The 12,218-nt window shown below is 42.9% G+C and overlaps 3 protein-coding genes across 4 annotated transcripts in view; all 3 read left to right on the top strand.

Annotated features, from left to right (window-relative positions):
* Positions 1-530: 530 nt before the first annotated feature.
* pym1 (PYM homolog 1, exon junction complex associated factor) lies at positions 531-3,153 on the top strand. The gene is made up of 3 exons (XM_076275690.1): positions 531-576; positions 1,439-1,532; positions 1,872-3,153. Exons 1-3 carry the CDS (start codon positions 546-548, stop codon positions 2,335-2,337), a joined length of 591 nt encoding a protein of 196 aa, XP_076131805.1. The 5' UTR covers positions 531-545; the 3' UTR covers positions 2,338-3,153.
* A 4,102-nt stretch (positions 3,154-7,255) lies between these two features.
* LOC143114727 (matrix metalloproteinase-19-like) lies at positions 7,256-11,090 on the top strand. Its single transcript, XM_076276468.1, has 9 exons — positions 7,256-7,342; positions 7,695-7,786; positions 8,076-8,206; positions 8,719-8,931; positions 9,669-9,914; positions 10,059-10,154; positions 10,290-10,454; positions 10,606-10,733; positions 10,825-11,090. The coding sequence occupies exons 1-9, from the start codon at positions 7,256-7,258 to the stop codon at positions 11,059-11,061; spliced, it is 1,395 nt and encodes a 464-aa protein (XP_076132583.1). The 3' UTR covers positions 11,062-11,090.
* A 599-nt stretch (positions 11,091-11,689) lies between these two features.
* LOC143114773 (MICOS complex subunit mic25a-like) overlaps positions 11,690-12,218 on the top strand; it is a 59,776-nt gene continuing 59,247 nt past the window's right edge. For both annotated transcript variants that reach the window (XM_076276519.1, XM_076276520.1), the window contains exon 1: positions 11,690-11,915. In XM_076276519.1, coding sequence (XP_076132634.1) covers positions 11,829-11,915 — 87 coding nt within the window. In that variant the 5' untranslated portion in view covers positions 11,690-11,828. The remainder of the gene's footprint in view (positions 11,916-12,218) is intronic.

Here is a 12,218-nt window from a genome sequence, read left to right as displayed (position 1 = left end):
TACAAGGTAAGAAACATGATTTAAAACAAGTTTCTTGTTTCTCACTTCTCTATTACCGGATGGTAGTCCCAATGTTGCAAGGTTAGTTTTCCATCCAACCATCCAAATGATTTCTAAACGGGTTGAAATAGTTGCTAAGTTCTCCTTTAAGGCATTGGAGGGAGTGGGGGCTATACTGCACAGAGTACCAGCTAGCTACTATACACTCGACACCAACTCATCTAGGCATCCAAGCTGTTTTTTGAGACTGCACAGAACAGATGCACAACTGAAAAAAACAAACAACAACAACTGATTATTGACTTTGTTTGGGTGGGCAAGACACTACAGTATGCTTGGGTGGGCCACCCTGGCCCCTGCCTAAAGCCGGCCCTGAAACCAAGACATCTTTCCGTTTTTCATAAAGAAATGGACCTGTTAGAAAGCTCTATTTTGAATGCGGGTTATGTAGTATCCGCACGCTACAAAGGGTGGCAGTAATGTTCCAAATATCAGTTAGCCGCCCTTAAAATACAAAAGAAGAAGGGGGAGAACTATTCTTCAAGATGGCGACTCCCTATGTCACAGATGAATCGGGTAAGGCTACTTTAAGAAACGTTGGCCTCCACATCCGATTCTTGTTGCATACAGATCGATTAGTCCAGAAGAACGTGGTCTCTCAAATGGCATACTTGAAGCAACCCAATTATATCCTAGTCACAATCAGATCCTGAGCGATTGATTAGCGAGCTAGCATAACAAGTTCAGCAGCATGAACAGTTGGTTTGCTAACTGTGGCTACTAAGCGATACTATTCCCCCTTAATATAAATGTTCTGCTCAGTAACGTTAAATATGTTTTCATATGGCTTTTAGATACATTTGAGCCACGCTGCCTGCTTGTATTTTTGTCAACGATAGTTTGACACCCGGTTTGCTTGGTGCATTATCCGGGACCTAGCTTGCATGCTTAAATGTTACTCGATGTGTAGCAAACTTCCATGATCCGTAAAGATGTAGTCTGCTAACCAGCAAACTCTTAACTTAAACCATGTATAGGTTTAGTCACTGAAACATTTTGATTTGAGTTGTGGAAGTCTGATGCTTCGAGTTTAATCAGCCTCCCATATAGATAAACTATGACCGTACAACTATGAAATTATCCAGAAATTACTACGTTACCTGTTGGACTACGGGATGGCCCTCTCCTAGCGCAACTTCCTCTGTTAGAAGTTGGACTGAGCCAGAAAGTTTGCTAATAAGTTGATTCGCGGTTATTTTAGGATATTTGGATTGCTGCCTCTGACCACCTATCTGTCTTGTAGGTAGAAGCGTCTAACCCACTGTTTAATTGTCATATCGTGTTCTGTAATGTTTAGCCATTTTCATTCCACACCTCGTATTTTATACCTGACCGTTTGTAACCCTTCATGTCTGTGCCCTATCCTGTTCTACCACAGGCAAATACATTGCTGCCACTCAGAGGCCCGATGGGACCTGGCGAAAGCCCCGACGAGTGAAGGACGGTTATGTTCCCCAGGAAGAAGTCCCAGTGTGAGTGTCTGTCAGCTGAGCAAATTAAGCAAATTATTTAGTCACGGTTGAGTAAAAGTTTATTTGGGTCATGGCGGATATGTTGGCTACATACATGACACGGATAATAGTGTCATCATACAGTCCTGGCATAGGACCATTTTGTGCATCCTGCATTTGTTTACAAAATGTATCCCTAATTCTAAGCAGAATTATCAATCTGATTGATTTGCACAGCATCTTCCTCTCTGGTAGGTGACATGTTGTAGAACAGCATAGATAGAACATTCTGACATGTATTGTCATAGATAAGTAATGATGAAATAACTCAAATGTTAATATTTTTTTATCCGCCCTCAGGTATGAAAATAAGTATGTGAAGTTCTTTAAGAGTAAGCCAGACCTTCCTCCTGGCATGAGTCCAGAGGATGCAGCTCAGCCCAAGCAGCAACAGGTTGCCAAAGGACAAGGGGACCAGGATTCAGAGACTGGCGGTATGTCCAAGGCAGCCAAACGCAACATGAAGCGCAGGGAAAAACGCAAGCAGCAACAGCAGCAGGAGCAACCAGAGCAAGGAGACGAGGTGGAGGAAGCCACTGAAGGCACGGAGAAACTCCAGATTGCCACAGAGACCAGCAGTGCTGAAACTGTAGCCACAGAGAAGGCCAAAAAAATCAAGAACCTAAAGAAGAAGCTGCGGCAGATTGAAGACCTTCAACAGAAAGTAGATTCAGGTGAGCTCAAGAGCCTCGGCCAGGAGCAGAAAGAGAAGCTGGGCCGGGCGGAAGCTTTGCGTAAGGAGCTCCAACAGCTGGAGGAATCCTAAGCCTTTGGAGGGGTGCAGTGGGGGTGGTTTTTTGAGCTGAGGAGACACTGGTGGGACTGGGCGGATATAGTGGAGTATGGACCTCTGACCACGTCCTTTAACTCCACACCTGTGTACACAACAAACTCCTCAACACCCCTCCATCCCACTGGTGGTGGAGTTCTGCCCATCGGCCTGAACATTTGCTCTAGGATGTGAGCTGAGCAGAACCTGTCCACTTACTGACTGACCTTTCATGCAGTATGCCACCCCACCCCGTCCCATAGCTACTGAACATTTCCGTTCTCATTTTAAATGGCTGTAGAAATGTTTACCACTTTAGACCTTTTCACAATGTAGAAAAAGTGGCTGTGCTAGGGACTGGACAATGGCAGGTAATACATTTTCTCCCCCAAACAATCTTATTCCATATTGTGCTTTTTTTTTTTTAACCTTGGTAGATATGATGCCACATACGCTGTAGATGAGGTTTCGTACATTTATATACTCTGATGTGTAGGGAAGAAAATATACATCAAAATGGATCTACGACAGGATCCTTATTTGAAAGAGGCCACAGACATGTCATTATCCATCAGCTGTTGTAATATCTGTATTGTTTGATAAATAAGTGAACGAGTTAAAGCATCGCAATAGAGTTTTAGACATTTAATGATGAGCATTATTAGTCAACAGGTCCTAGTTTTGTGATGTCTGAATGAACTTATCTTTGAAACTCCGTTCATAAGGCACTTGTATTGTGTGAGAAGTCCAGTATTACTGCCATCAGTGATGACTACAAATGTTAACAATTTGAAAATAAATGAAACTACTTAATTGGTTCTAGATAAAGTTTTCTGCAAAGAAACCTGTTCATCACTTTGGTATAACCATATCATTTGTAGAAACAAATGCAAGTGTAGGAACAAAAGCAATGTTGACATCAGACACACCGAAAGCTGGAAGATTGCAATGTTTATTATTAGCAACAGTTTAAAATAAATGGGGGGATATGACTCCACCCAGATACTGAATAAACAAAACTAGCACCACCAACAGATTAATGTTGCCTGAGTAACAACACATTGTAAATGTGGTATTTACAAGAGATATCGGTACATTTGTTGTTGGGCTTTTATGGACCCTTTCAACAAGGTAAACAAAAACAATGCTTGAACATTCTATTTGGGCCCCAATCTACTTCCTCTGCATTAAGATAACATATGGAATGTTAAAAAGGAAGTCTTGTGGGGCCAACTATGATGCTGATAATGGAACTCTCTTGAAAGGGTCCATACTCTGGAAGCAGTGCAGAAAACATGCTAGGCAATAATTACAACCACATGAGACCACTGAAGGAGTCGTACAGTTTTATCAGCAGCTGCTCAGACACCAAAGTTATTTTGCCAGCACGTAATACAGGAGCGTGTTCATATGTAAAGTGGCTTGCAAATTGCTGTGAGAACATTACAACAGATATGGGTTAAATCACAATATCAATCAATATTTTATGAAGCTACAGGAAAAGAAAGTTGAGCTGTGGCTGAAGTGGCATTGTGATCACGTTCAGGTTCCTGCAGAGACCTGGGTTTGATTCTAACCTGCAGTTGTTTCCTAATTTCATCCCATCTTTCTCTCCTTGTTTCCAGTCATTCCTGGCTGTCCACTCTACATAAAGGACAACCCCCACCCCCTCCAAAAAAGACAAAAATAAATACATGTAAACAAAAAAGACCAGATGTACAGCATATCATAGTGTACATATCTCCGGCCCCCCCCCCCCTTGTCTTCTGGTGAATTCTTCTTGGCTGATGTAGGATTTGACAGCAGTGCCATTTTCTCACAGCTTCCTTGAGACATGTGCTCTGTTGCTGGGGTTAAGCTTGGCCATGTGCTCTGTTGCTGGGGTTAAGCTTGAACCATGTGCTCTGTTGCTGGGGTTAAGCTTGAACCATGTGCTCTGTTGCTGGGGTTACGCTTGGCCATGTGCTCTGTTGCTGGGGTTAAGCTTGAACCATGTGCTCTGTTGCTGGGGTTACGCTTGAACCATGTGCTCTGTTGCTGGGGTTAAGCTTGAACCATGTGCTCTGTTGCTGGGGTTACGCTTGGCCATGTGCTCTGTTGCTGGGGTTACGCTTGGCCATGTGCTCTGTTGCTGGGGTTAAGCTTGAACCATGTGCTCTGTTGCTGGGGTTAAGCTTGAACCATGTGCTCTGTTGCTGGGGTTAAGCTTGAACCATGTGCTCTGTTGCTGGGGTTAAGCTTGAACCATGTGCTCTGTTGCTGGGGTTACGCTTGGCCATGTGCTCTGTTGCTGGGGTTAAGCTTGGCCATGTGATCTTCCCATTGCTCTTCTTGGGTCTTTATTTTCTTGGGAGGATTCTTCCTGGACTCCATTTCTGTCACACGTCCCCTTCCCTTTACTCCCCATCACATTGCTGCTGCTATCACTGCTGCCCATGTGACCTCTGCACTTACATTCTGTTCCTTTTCTGTTGTGCATTTAGCTCCACTTAGCATTTTACTTTTCTCTGTCCCCCAACTTATGCAGCTGTGGTTTCTCAACCATTACCTGGCCTTAGCCCCCATCTCCTTATACACCAGGATGCCCAGAGAGCTATTTGGACCTGGATGTGGATGCATGTGGTTGCTGGCTTCAGTGGCCTGCTGACCTAGCCTGACAAATCAGACCCACATCAAGATGTAGGGTCTGGAAACTCACCATTGGCAGTGCTCAATCCGAGGGGCGGGATAAACAGTTGTCTTTCAAATTCCCTCTGCACGCAATAGGATAGTACTACAACTCATGAGTCCCATGCATTTTCCCACCAGCGGAGCTAGTTGATCAAACTTTTGCCAATTTAAAAAAAAGCTTAACTTAAACTCAAAGGCTGTTTAAAGGCCGACAGCAGCAGCATCCATCTTCTTTGTTTTCAAGTAGCAAGGAATTCATGCGGAATTTGTCACAACTCTGTTGTCATTATGTTAAGCCCGTCCACCGACTCTATACACGATGTGATTGGCCTGACTGAAGTTTGTTTTTTCCAGCTCGTAAGCCAACAGAGTTGCTAGACTACCCTGGCTGCAAATTACATTTGCTGCTGCTAGGGTGCGTCTAGATTTCTAGGCTACTGCTGACCCTCCATGCTAGCCGTGTCTCGAATGGCCACACAGTGGGGAAAGGTAAAGAAGAGACAAGCACACTGCAGTGCAGGCCATTTATCCTTGCAGCCTCCTGTCTCCTGCTACTGCGTCTTAGTGACATACTAGTGGACACCATGACTCCCACTGCCTGTGGCCACGAGCAACCTACCAGGGCTTCATTCACTCAGCCTCACTCCTACACAGCCCACATTTTGCCATTTATGAACACCGATGTGAGCACATCCGCTGCCCACCAAAGCAGTTAAACGGAAATTAAAACAGAAAGCTGTAAAAATGAAACAGAATTAATGTGTCTGTGTAAGCTCAAACCGCTGTGAATCTTGAAACCTAACCTTGCTTTTTAAAACAGCCCAATATACTGTACATTTGGCGAACTAAAGATGCCCTGGTGAGGTCATGTGGGTTCTGGGGTTGAGAAACCACATGAGCCATGTTTTAATTAACAGCAAAAGTAAACCCCCTTCTTCTGTTGAACGGACATTCCACAGATAATTGGCAAACCAAACTGTAAAACTGATCTGTGAGTCCCCTGCTGATACCTTTCATTTTTAATGTGAAATCATCGAGATCAACACTCAAACTTGATATTCTGCCATCTGCATACACTTGCTGTTTTTTACTGAACACGTTTGACGAGTATTGAACGAAATATTGAGAAGTTCTGGCATGTACATCCATGACATTGTGGTTTTAAGTTAGTCTCCAGCTGTAAGCTGTAAGTGCGGTATCATTGTTTTGTTTATGTGGCACTCATAAATAAAAATGTTGGAATGTTACTTGGTTAGAAGTAGGCCTGCTCTGGGCCAGAATTGTAATGTCAAGAAATGCCAGAGTTCAAGGAAATAATTCAGCTGAAGGTATTAACTTGGATCATATAAAAGAAAACAGTGACAAAAAGAGATGACTGATTCAGTAATGGCTATGTGTAACAAATGAGAACATATTTGTAGAATTTTACACTGGAAAGCCATGATTCATAAAAGTGACAAGCTGGCTTGATATTGGGTCCTTTACTGCCATAATTACGGTACCACTACTTACTAGCACATAATTGCTTCCGTTTACACAATGTGGTATACAAATATAATTGTCCTTTAAAGGGGTTAAAGGTATATAGCTCTTAAATGTCATGAATGCTCACCAATAGGGTTTTCCTGACCAGGGTAATGTGCTGAGATTCTTCATTTTCATGAGAAGGAGAGCTGGGGCAAAGTTGTCTGGGGCTTACGCTATAAAAGAATGATGTTGATCTGGAGGTGGGTTGAAGTTGACCATGTGCTATGGGATGCTTTGTGTATAATTTTGCAAGGTGTTGTAGCAGTTTGGATTTATAAAGCCTGTTACTGATACAAACAGCTCACATTTACAGATGCATTTCCATTCCGTCATGGTCGTAACAGTGGACCAGGACACTGTGAGTGGGCTTTCACAGATGGGCTGTTAAACCTCCCAGCCTCCCATCACTCCTCTCTCATGGGTACTGCTGTGGTTGAGGTCGGAGCCCACTCCTTGGTGGCATCAGCCGATATAAAAGCAACCCAGGGCCAGAGAGGAAAACAAGGCGTCTGGAATTCACTCACTCAGGAGAGACACAAAGGCACTTTTATATTTGGAATAACCCAGACACACCACAGACTAGTCTTGTCAGAAGCAACAATACGCTGGTTATGAAATAACTGTATGTCTCCAAAACGTGCAGTTGAGCAGTAAGGAACTTAGGTGACGACCAGTAGGACGTAGTTTGTGTCCGGAGCTTTTTATCTTCACAAAAAGAATGGAGTCGCCACTGATGGTGCTGGTGCTGATGCTGACGATGACACTGACCTCAGCTGTGGAGCCCAGTGTCCTGAGAGAAGCCATGGTGAGTGAGCCTGCACAAAATCCTTTCCATGCACTCTCACTCTACAGCTGGGTACACCCTGTGCTAACACACAGAGCTCTTGTGTACCTGTTCTAACACACAGAGAGCTCTTGTGTACCTGTGCTAACACAGAGCTCTTGTGTACCTGTGCTAACACACAGAGCTCTTGTGTACCTGTGCTAACACACAGAGCTCTTGTGTACCTGTACGAAAAACATGTGACTCCTAACACATGTATTTGTTTTAATAATTTGTAGGATACTATATAGCCTATATTTTGTCTTATTTGGCACTTATCAAAATTCTAATTCTCTTTCTCTGTATCTCATTCTTTATTTGTGTCTTTCTCTAGGCTTATCTAAAGCAATATGGATATCTCCACACAACACTTTTGAACTCCGAATCAACCAGGCAGCAGCTGGAGGAGCTGAGTGAATCTTTGAGGTGACTTACACTCACATTTTGTGAAAAGGAAAAAGTGTGTGCACATCCAAAACTTGTCAGGCGTCAGACAAACAATTCTTTAAAAAGAAAGTCTGCACACTGTGGCTCCACAAAATATTTATTTTATATCCTCTTTAAAAGGGCAATGTTTCGATCCCCAGGATCTTCTACAGGCAACTGACACTCACATGCAAAACCAACGATTAACTCATTCCTTGATAATCCTGAAAATGGCAAGCATACATATCACTGACTGTGGATATTGAGATTTCAAATCTTGGTCTAATAGGACTTTTCAAAGGGTCACTGAGCTGCCAATCACAGGCAGATTGGATCAGGCTACTCTGGCAATGATGCGGCAGCCCCGCTGTGGTATACAGGACGCTTTCAACAACAGGACCCTTAAATATCGCCTTTTGGGTAAGAAAACCTGTGCAGCTGCTCCCAGCATTGGCAAGAGTTGGAAATAAATACATGGAAATAAAGTGCAGAATAAACTATAGAATTCAGTTTTGTTTCTCACTGATGAGTGTCTACTACATTGTATTACAATGACAACCATATTGCACTACTAAGCCTTCTTGAATGTAAACTTAATGTTACAGAACCAGTTTACAGTGCTCTGGAAATAATCATTAGGAAATCATGACACATTTAACACAGGTTTCAAAGAACTTAAGAAATATTTTCAACAGTATGTTGAATGTGTCTGATTGAACATATGAATATGAAATAACAACCAATTGGGCCATTTTTCACTCAGTTTCCCTCAACGCAGCCTAAACTCTATCTTTGCAATGCACTTGCATTTCCCTGCATTCATTATCTATGTGATTATGGTAATAATTATAAATCAATGAAAATACTGTATAATTACATTATAAGTAATTATGGTAATAATTCTTCATTTTAAACCACACGTAATTCAATAGGCCACTGGAAGAAGAAGAGGCTTACCTATCGAATCTACAACTACGCACCCAACATGAGCGGAGCCAAAACCCGTGCTGCCATCCAGAGGGCCTTCCGCTACTGGAGCGATGTCTCACCGCTGACGTTTCAGGAAGTGACACAAGGACCGGCAGACATTAAAATCTCCTTCCACAAGAGGGTCAGCACATGCCCAGTACCCTTTGATGGACCAGGTGAGACACAAAGACTCCTGTAACTCCTGTAAGTGTCCTCTTGAGCCTGACTTCTCCATGATGTCTAAGTATGTATAAGTATATATACTTTTTTGATCCCGTGAGGGAAATTTGGTCTCTGAATTTATCCCAATCCGTGAATTAGTGAAACACACACAGCACACAGTGAAGACACAATGAGGTGGAGCACACACTAATCCCGGCGCAGTGAGCTGCCTGCAACAACAGCGGCGCTCGGGGAGCAGTGAGGGGTTAGATGCCTTGCTCAAGGGCACTTCAGCCGTGCCTACTGGTCGGGGTTCGAACCGGCAACCCTCCGGGTACAAGTCCGAGGTGCTAACCAGTAGGCCACGGCTGCCCCTATCACGTATCCATGATGTCTACATTGAACTTTTTTTGGATATGTAATTAAATGCCTAGATTTGTGTGTGTGATGTGTTTTTTTATGGTGAATTTAAGTATTATGCTGCTGGCATGTCCATCTACCGTATATTACATTGATGGTGGTTAAGTGTGAATGGTGTGAGTATCTATTCAATTTCAATTTCAATTTAATTGTAAGAGACAGTGTGCAAATAAAACATAAATGTAACCATTTGATGCATTGCACCAGAGTTAGCCTTGGGCTAATTTACATCTGTGGTCCCACAGGAAGCACAAATACAAATACAACATTTTAAAAAACATCGCTCAATAAGTAAAAAATTAGGGGTGTGTGTTTGTCATGTGTCATGTAGGAGGTGTCCTGGCACATGCCGATGCTCCAGAGTCAGGGCTGGTGCACTTTGACGTGTCAGAGCACTGGACTGAGGGGACATCGCGTGGGGCTAACCTCCGCATTGTGGCAGCTCATGAGATAGGCCATGCCCTTGGGCTCGGTCATTCTCAGCACCTCAGAGCTCTCATGGCACCTGTGTACACTGGCTACAAGGAGGACTTTAAGCTGCACCCTGATGACGTTCTTGGCATCCAAGTTCTATATGGTCAGTTAACTTCCTTAAGATGAGCTGTGTTATTTGACATCCAGTACTCATAATAATATCATAATAATAATGTAATAATATGTAATGTAATGTAATAGTAATGATGGAGTTATGTTAAGGTTAACCAACTACCCCACATCTCAGGTAAACCCAACTCGAATCCAAGAGAGCCTTCCCCATCTAAGCCAGCCTCCAGCTCTCCCAACCCCTGCAAGGCTGCTCTAGATGCCATCATGCTAGGTTTGCTGTTTCTCTCCTGTCCACTATTAAGCCACAAACGTCTTTACTGTGTCTCTGCATGAGGCAGTCATTTCCGGTAATGTAAGTTTTATTCAGCTTGTCTGTCAGTCTGACTTTCTCTGGTTCTTGGAACAGGGCCTTATGGTAAAACATATGCGTTCAGTGGACAGCATGTGTGGACAGTTACTGACACTGGTTACACTGCACCCATTCGCATCAGTTCTCTGTGGAAAGACCTACCTGGAGATCTCTCTGCAGCCGTTCATTCTTCCAGGACCAACAAATCTTACTTCCTAAAAGGTGATCTACCTTGATGAGGCAATATTTCTGGTAGCCTTTGTAACCCTGTTTTAAATCTACTGAGAACCACTGAGCTTTTTCATTTGGTATGTAGCCTACATTAGTTCATATCAGCAGCCTGTAACAGAATGTAACCCTTTCTGTTACCCAGGAGGAAAAGTCTGGAGGTACACAGGGTTCCGGCTTGACAGAGGATTTCCTAGACAACTGACTGGGATTCCCTCTGATGTTGATTGTGCTTTCTACCTCAACATAAATAAGAGACTGGTGTTTATTAAGGTGATTATGTTCTCTTTCTATAACATTTGATAGTTTCCCATTGATGAAAAGGTGTGGAATGAGTAGCCATACATATATTTCTGCTTTACAGGGATCAGAGTACTGGCAGTGGGATGAGTTTGGGTCTGTTGACCTCAAGTCGTACCCCAAGGCTCTGTCACATCTTGTCAAAGGCCTTCCTTCCCATCCCGATGCTGGCCTCACCTGGACTAATGGTCACATGTACGTGTTCAAGGAGGACAAGTACTGGCGTGTGAACCCTCGGCTCACCATAGACAAGGGCTATCCTCTGAGCAAAAAAGAGCGCTGGATGAGGTGTTCCAACTAAGTGTCAAGAAGCCAAGGGATTTCAGAAGTACACAAACTTACAAACAAAACACAGAGAAATGCCCAATGTTTGTTGCTCTTTCCTCTTCCAGACAGTGCTGTCCATCAAAAAAGAAAAAAAAAAAGATTTGTAGGCATCAACAATAAACTATTGCATACGCTGCTCTGGTTTGTAATCATTTACATAAGCTGTTGTCTTTAAATAATTTTGGTCATACACCACTGACAGTAAGGAAAAACATGTAAAGGCTTATTAAACAGAAATAAGATTTAAAAAAAAAACTGAAAATAAGATTAGTGCTACATTTTATAGGCCCTACACACAAAAAAGAAACGATTGAGATCATGTAAAATTATGACTTTGCTGCTGAAGGAGCTGAATTCAGGGAAACAACCTCATGTTTGTTATTTGTAATGTTTGTTTGTAATGTATTTTTTATTGTTAACTTGTTGTTATGTGAAAATTTTCACCTGTAGGCTAGCCTAGGTTCAGTGAGAGAGGACTTAAAATGCAACACTACAATTCCCATGATTCTCTATTGTAGCCTCCTACACAACCCTACAATATCCATTTTCATTGGATCTTGACAATCAGATTCACCAATGCTGTAACAGGATATTAGCCTGAATCTGACAAGCCGTGTCGAGACCAAGCTGTCAACGCAGAAGCTGTGTGTTATCACTAGTAAATCAAACAATACTACACTTCAGTGTCTCCCTTAAACATATCCTGCACCGAGGCGTCATTTCTGTCTGTTAACATAGTGGATGATGGGATCTGCAGAGAGTACAACACGGAAAGTGTCTTTCGGCCTGGATGATGGGGACACGGTCCGAATTTTGCGAGGAGTGAAGGTAACGTTTTGGATCTGAAGCTAACATTAGGCATCACGTTAACATTAGCTGTCTATGGTACAGAGTTTCAGAAGTAATGTGAACGATAACAGAAATATTATTTTGTGTTCAGTGGGTTAAAGATATTCTTACCAGTGTAGACGCAGGGGTTGACCTAAAATGAACTGGGCGAGGTTTAACGTAACCAGCAGCCACGCCAACATCATTCATCACTCATGGAAATCATCAGGAATAGGCTATCTACGCTACTGTGGTTAGCTAGTTAGCTGTTTTGGTTGGTGGTGGTCCTCAGTCCTCAGTGCG

This window comes from Alosa pseudoharengus, unplaced genomic scaffold (genome assembly GCF_046254945.1).
Source record: "Alosa pseudoharengus isolate Yale_2024_CS ecotype anadromous, Long Island Sound unplaced genomic scaffold, YU_APseudo_1.1 YU_APseudo_1.1_scf_9, whole genome shotgun sequence".
Lineage (NCBI taxonomy): Eukaryota > Metazoa > Chordata > Actinopteri > Clupeiformes > Clupeidae > Alosa > Alosa pseudoharengus.
Note: the sequence above shows the minus strand (reverse complement) of the source record. Positions and strands in the feature narration are given on the sequence as shown.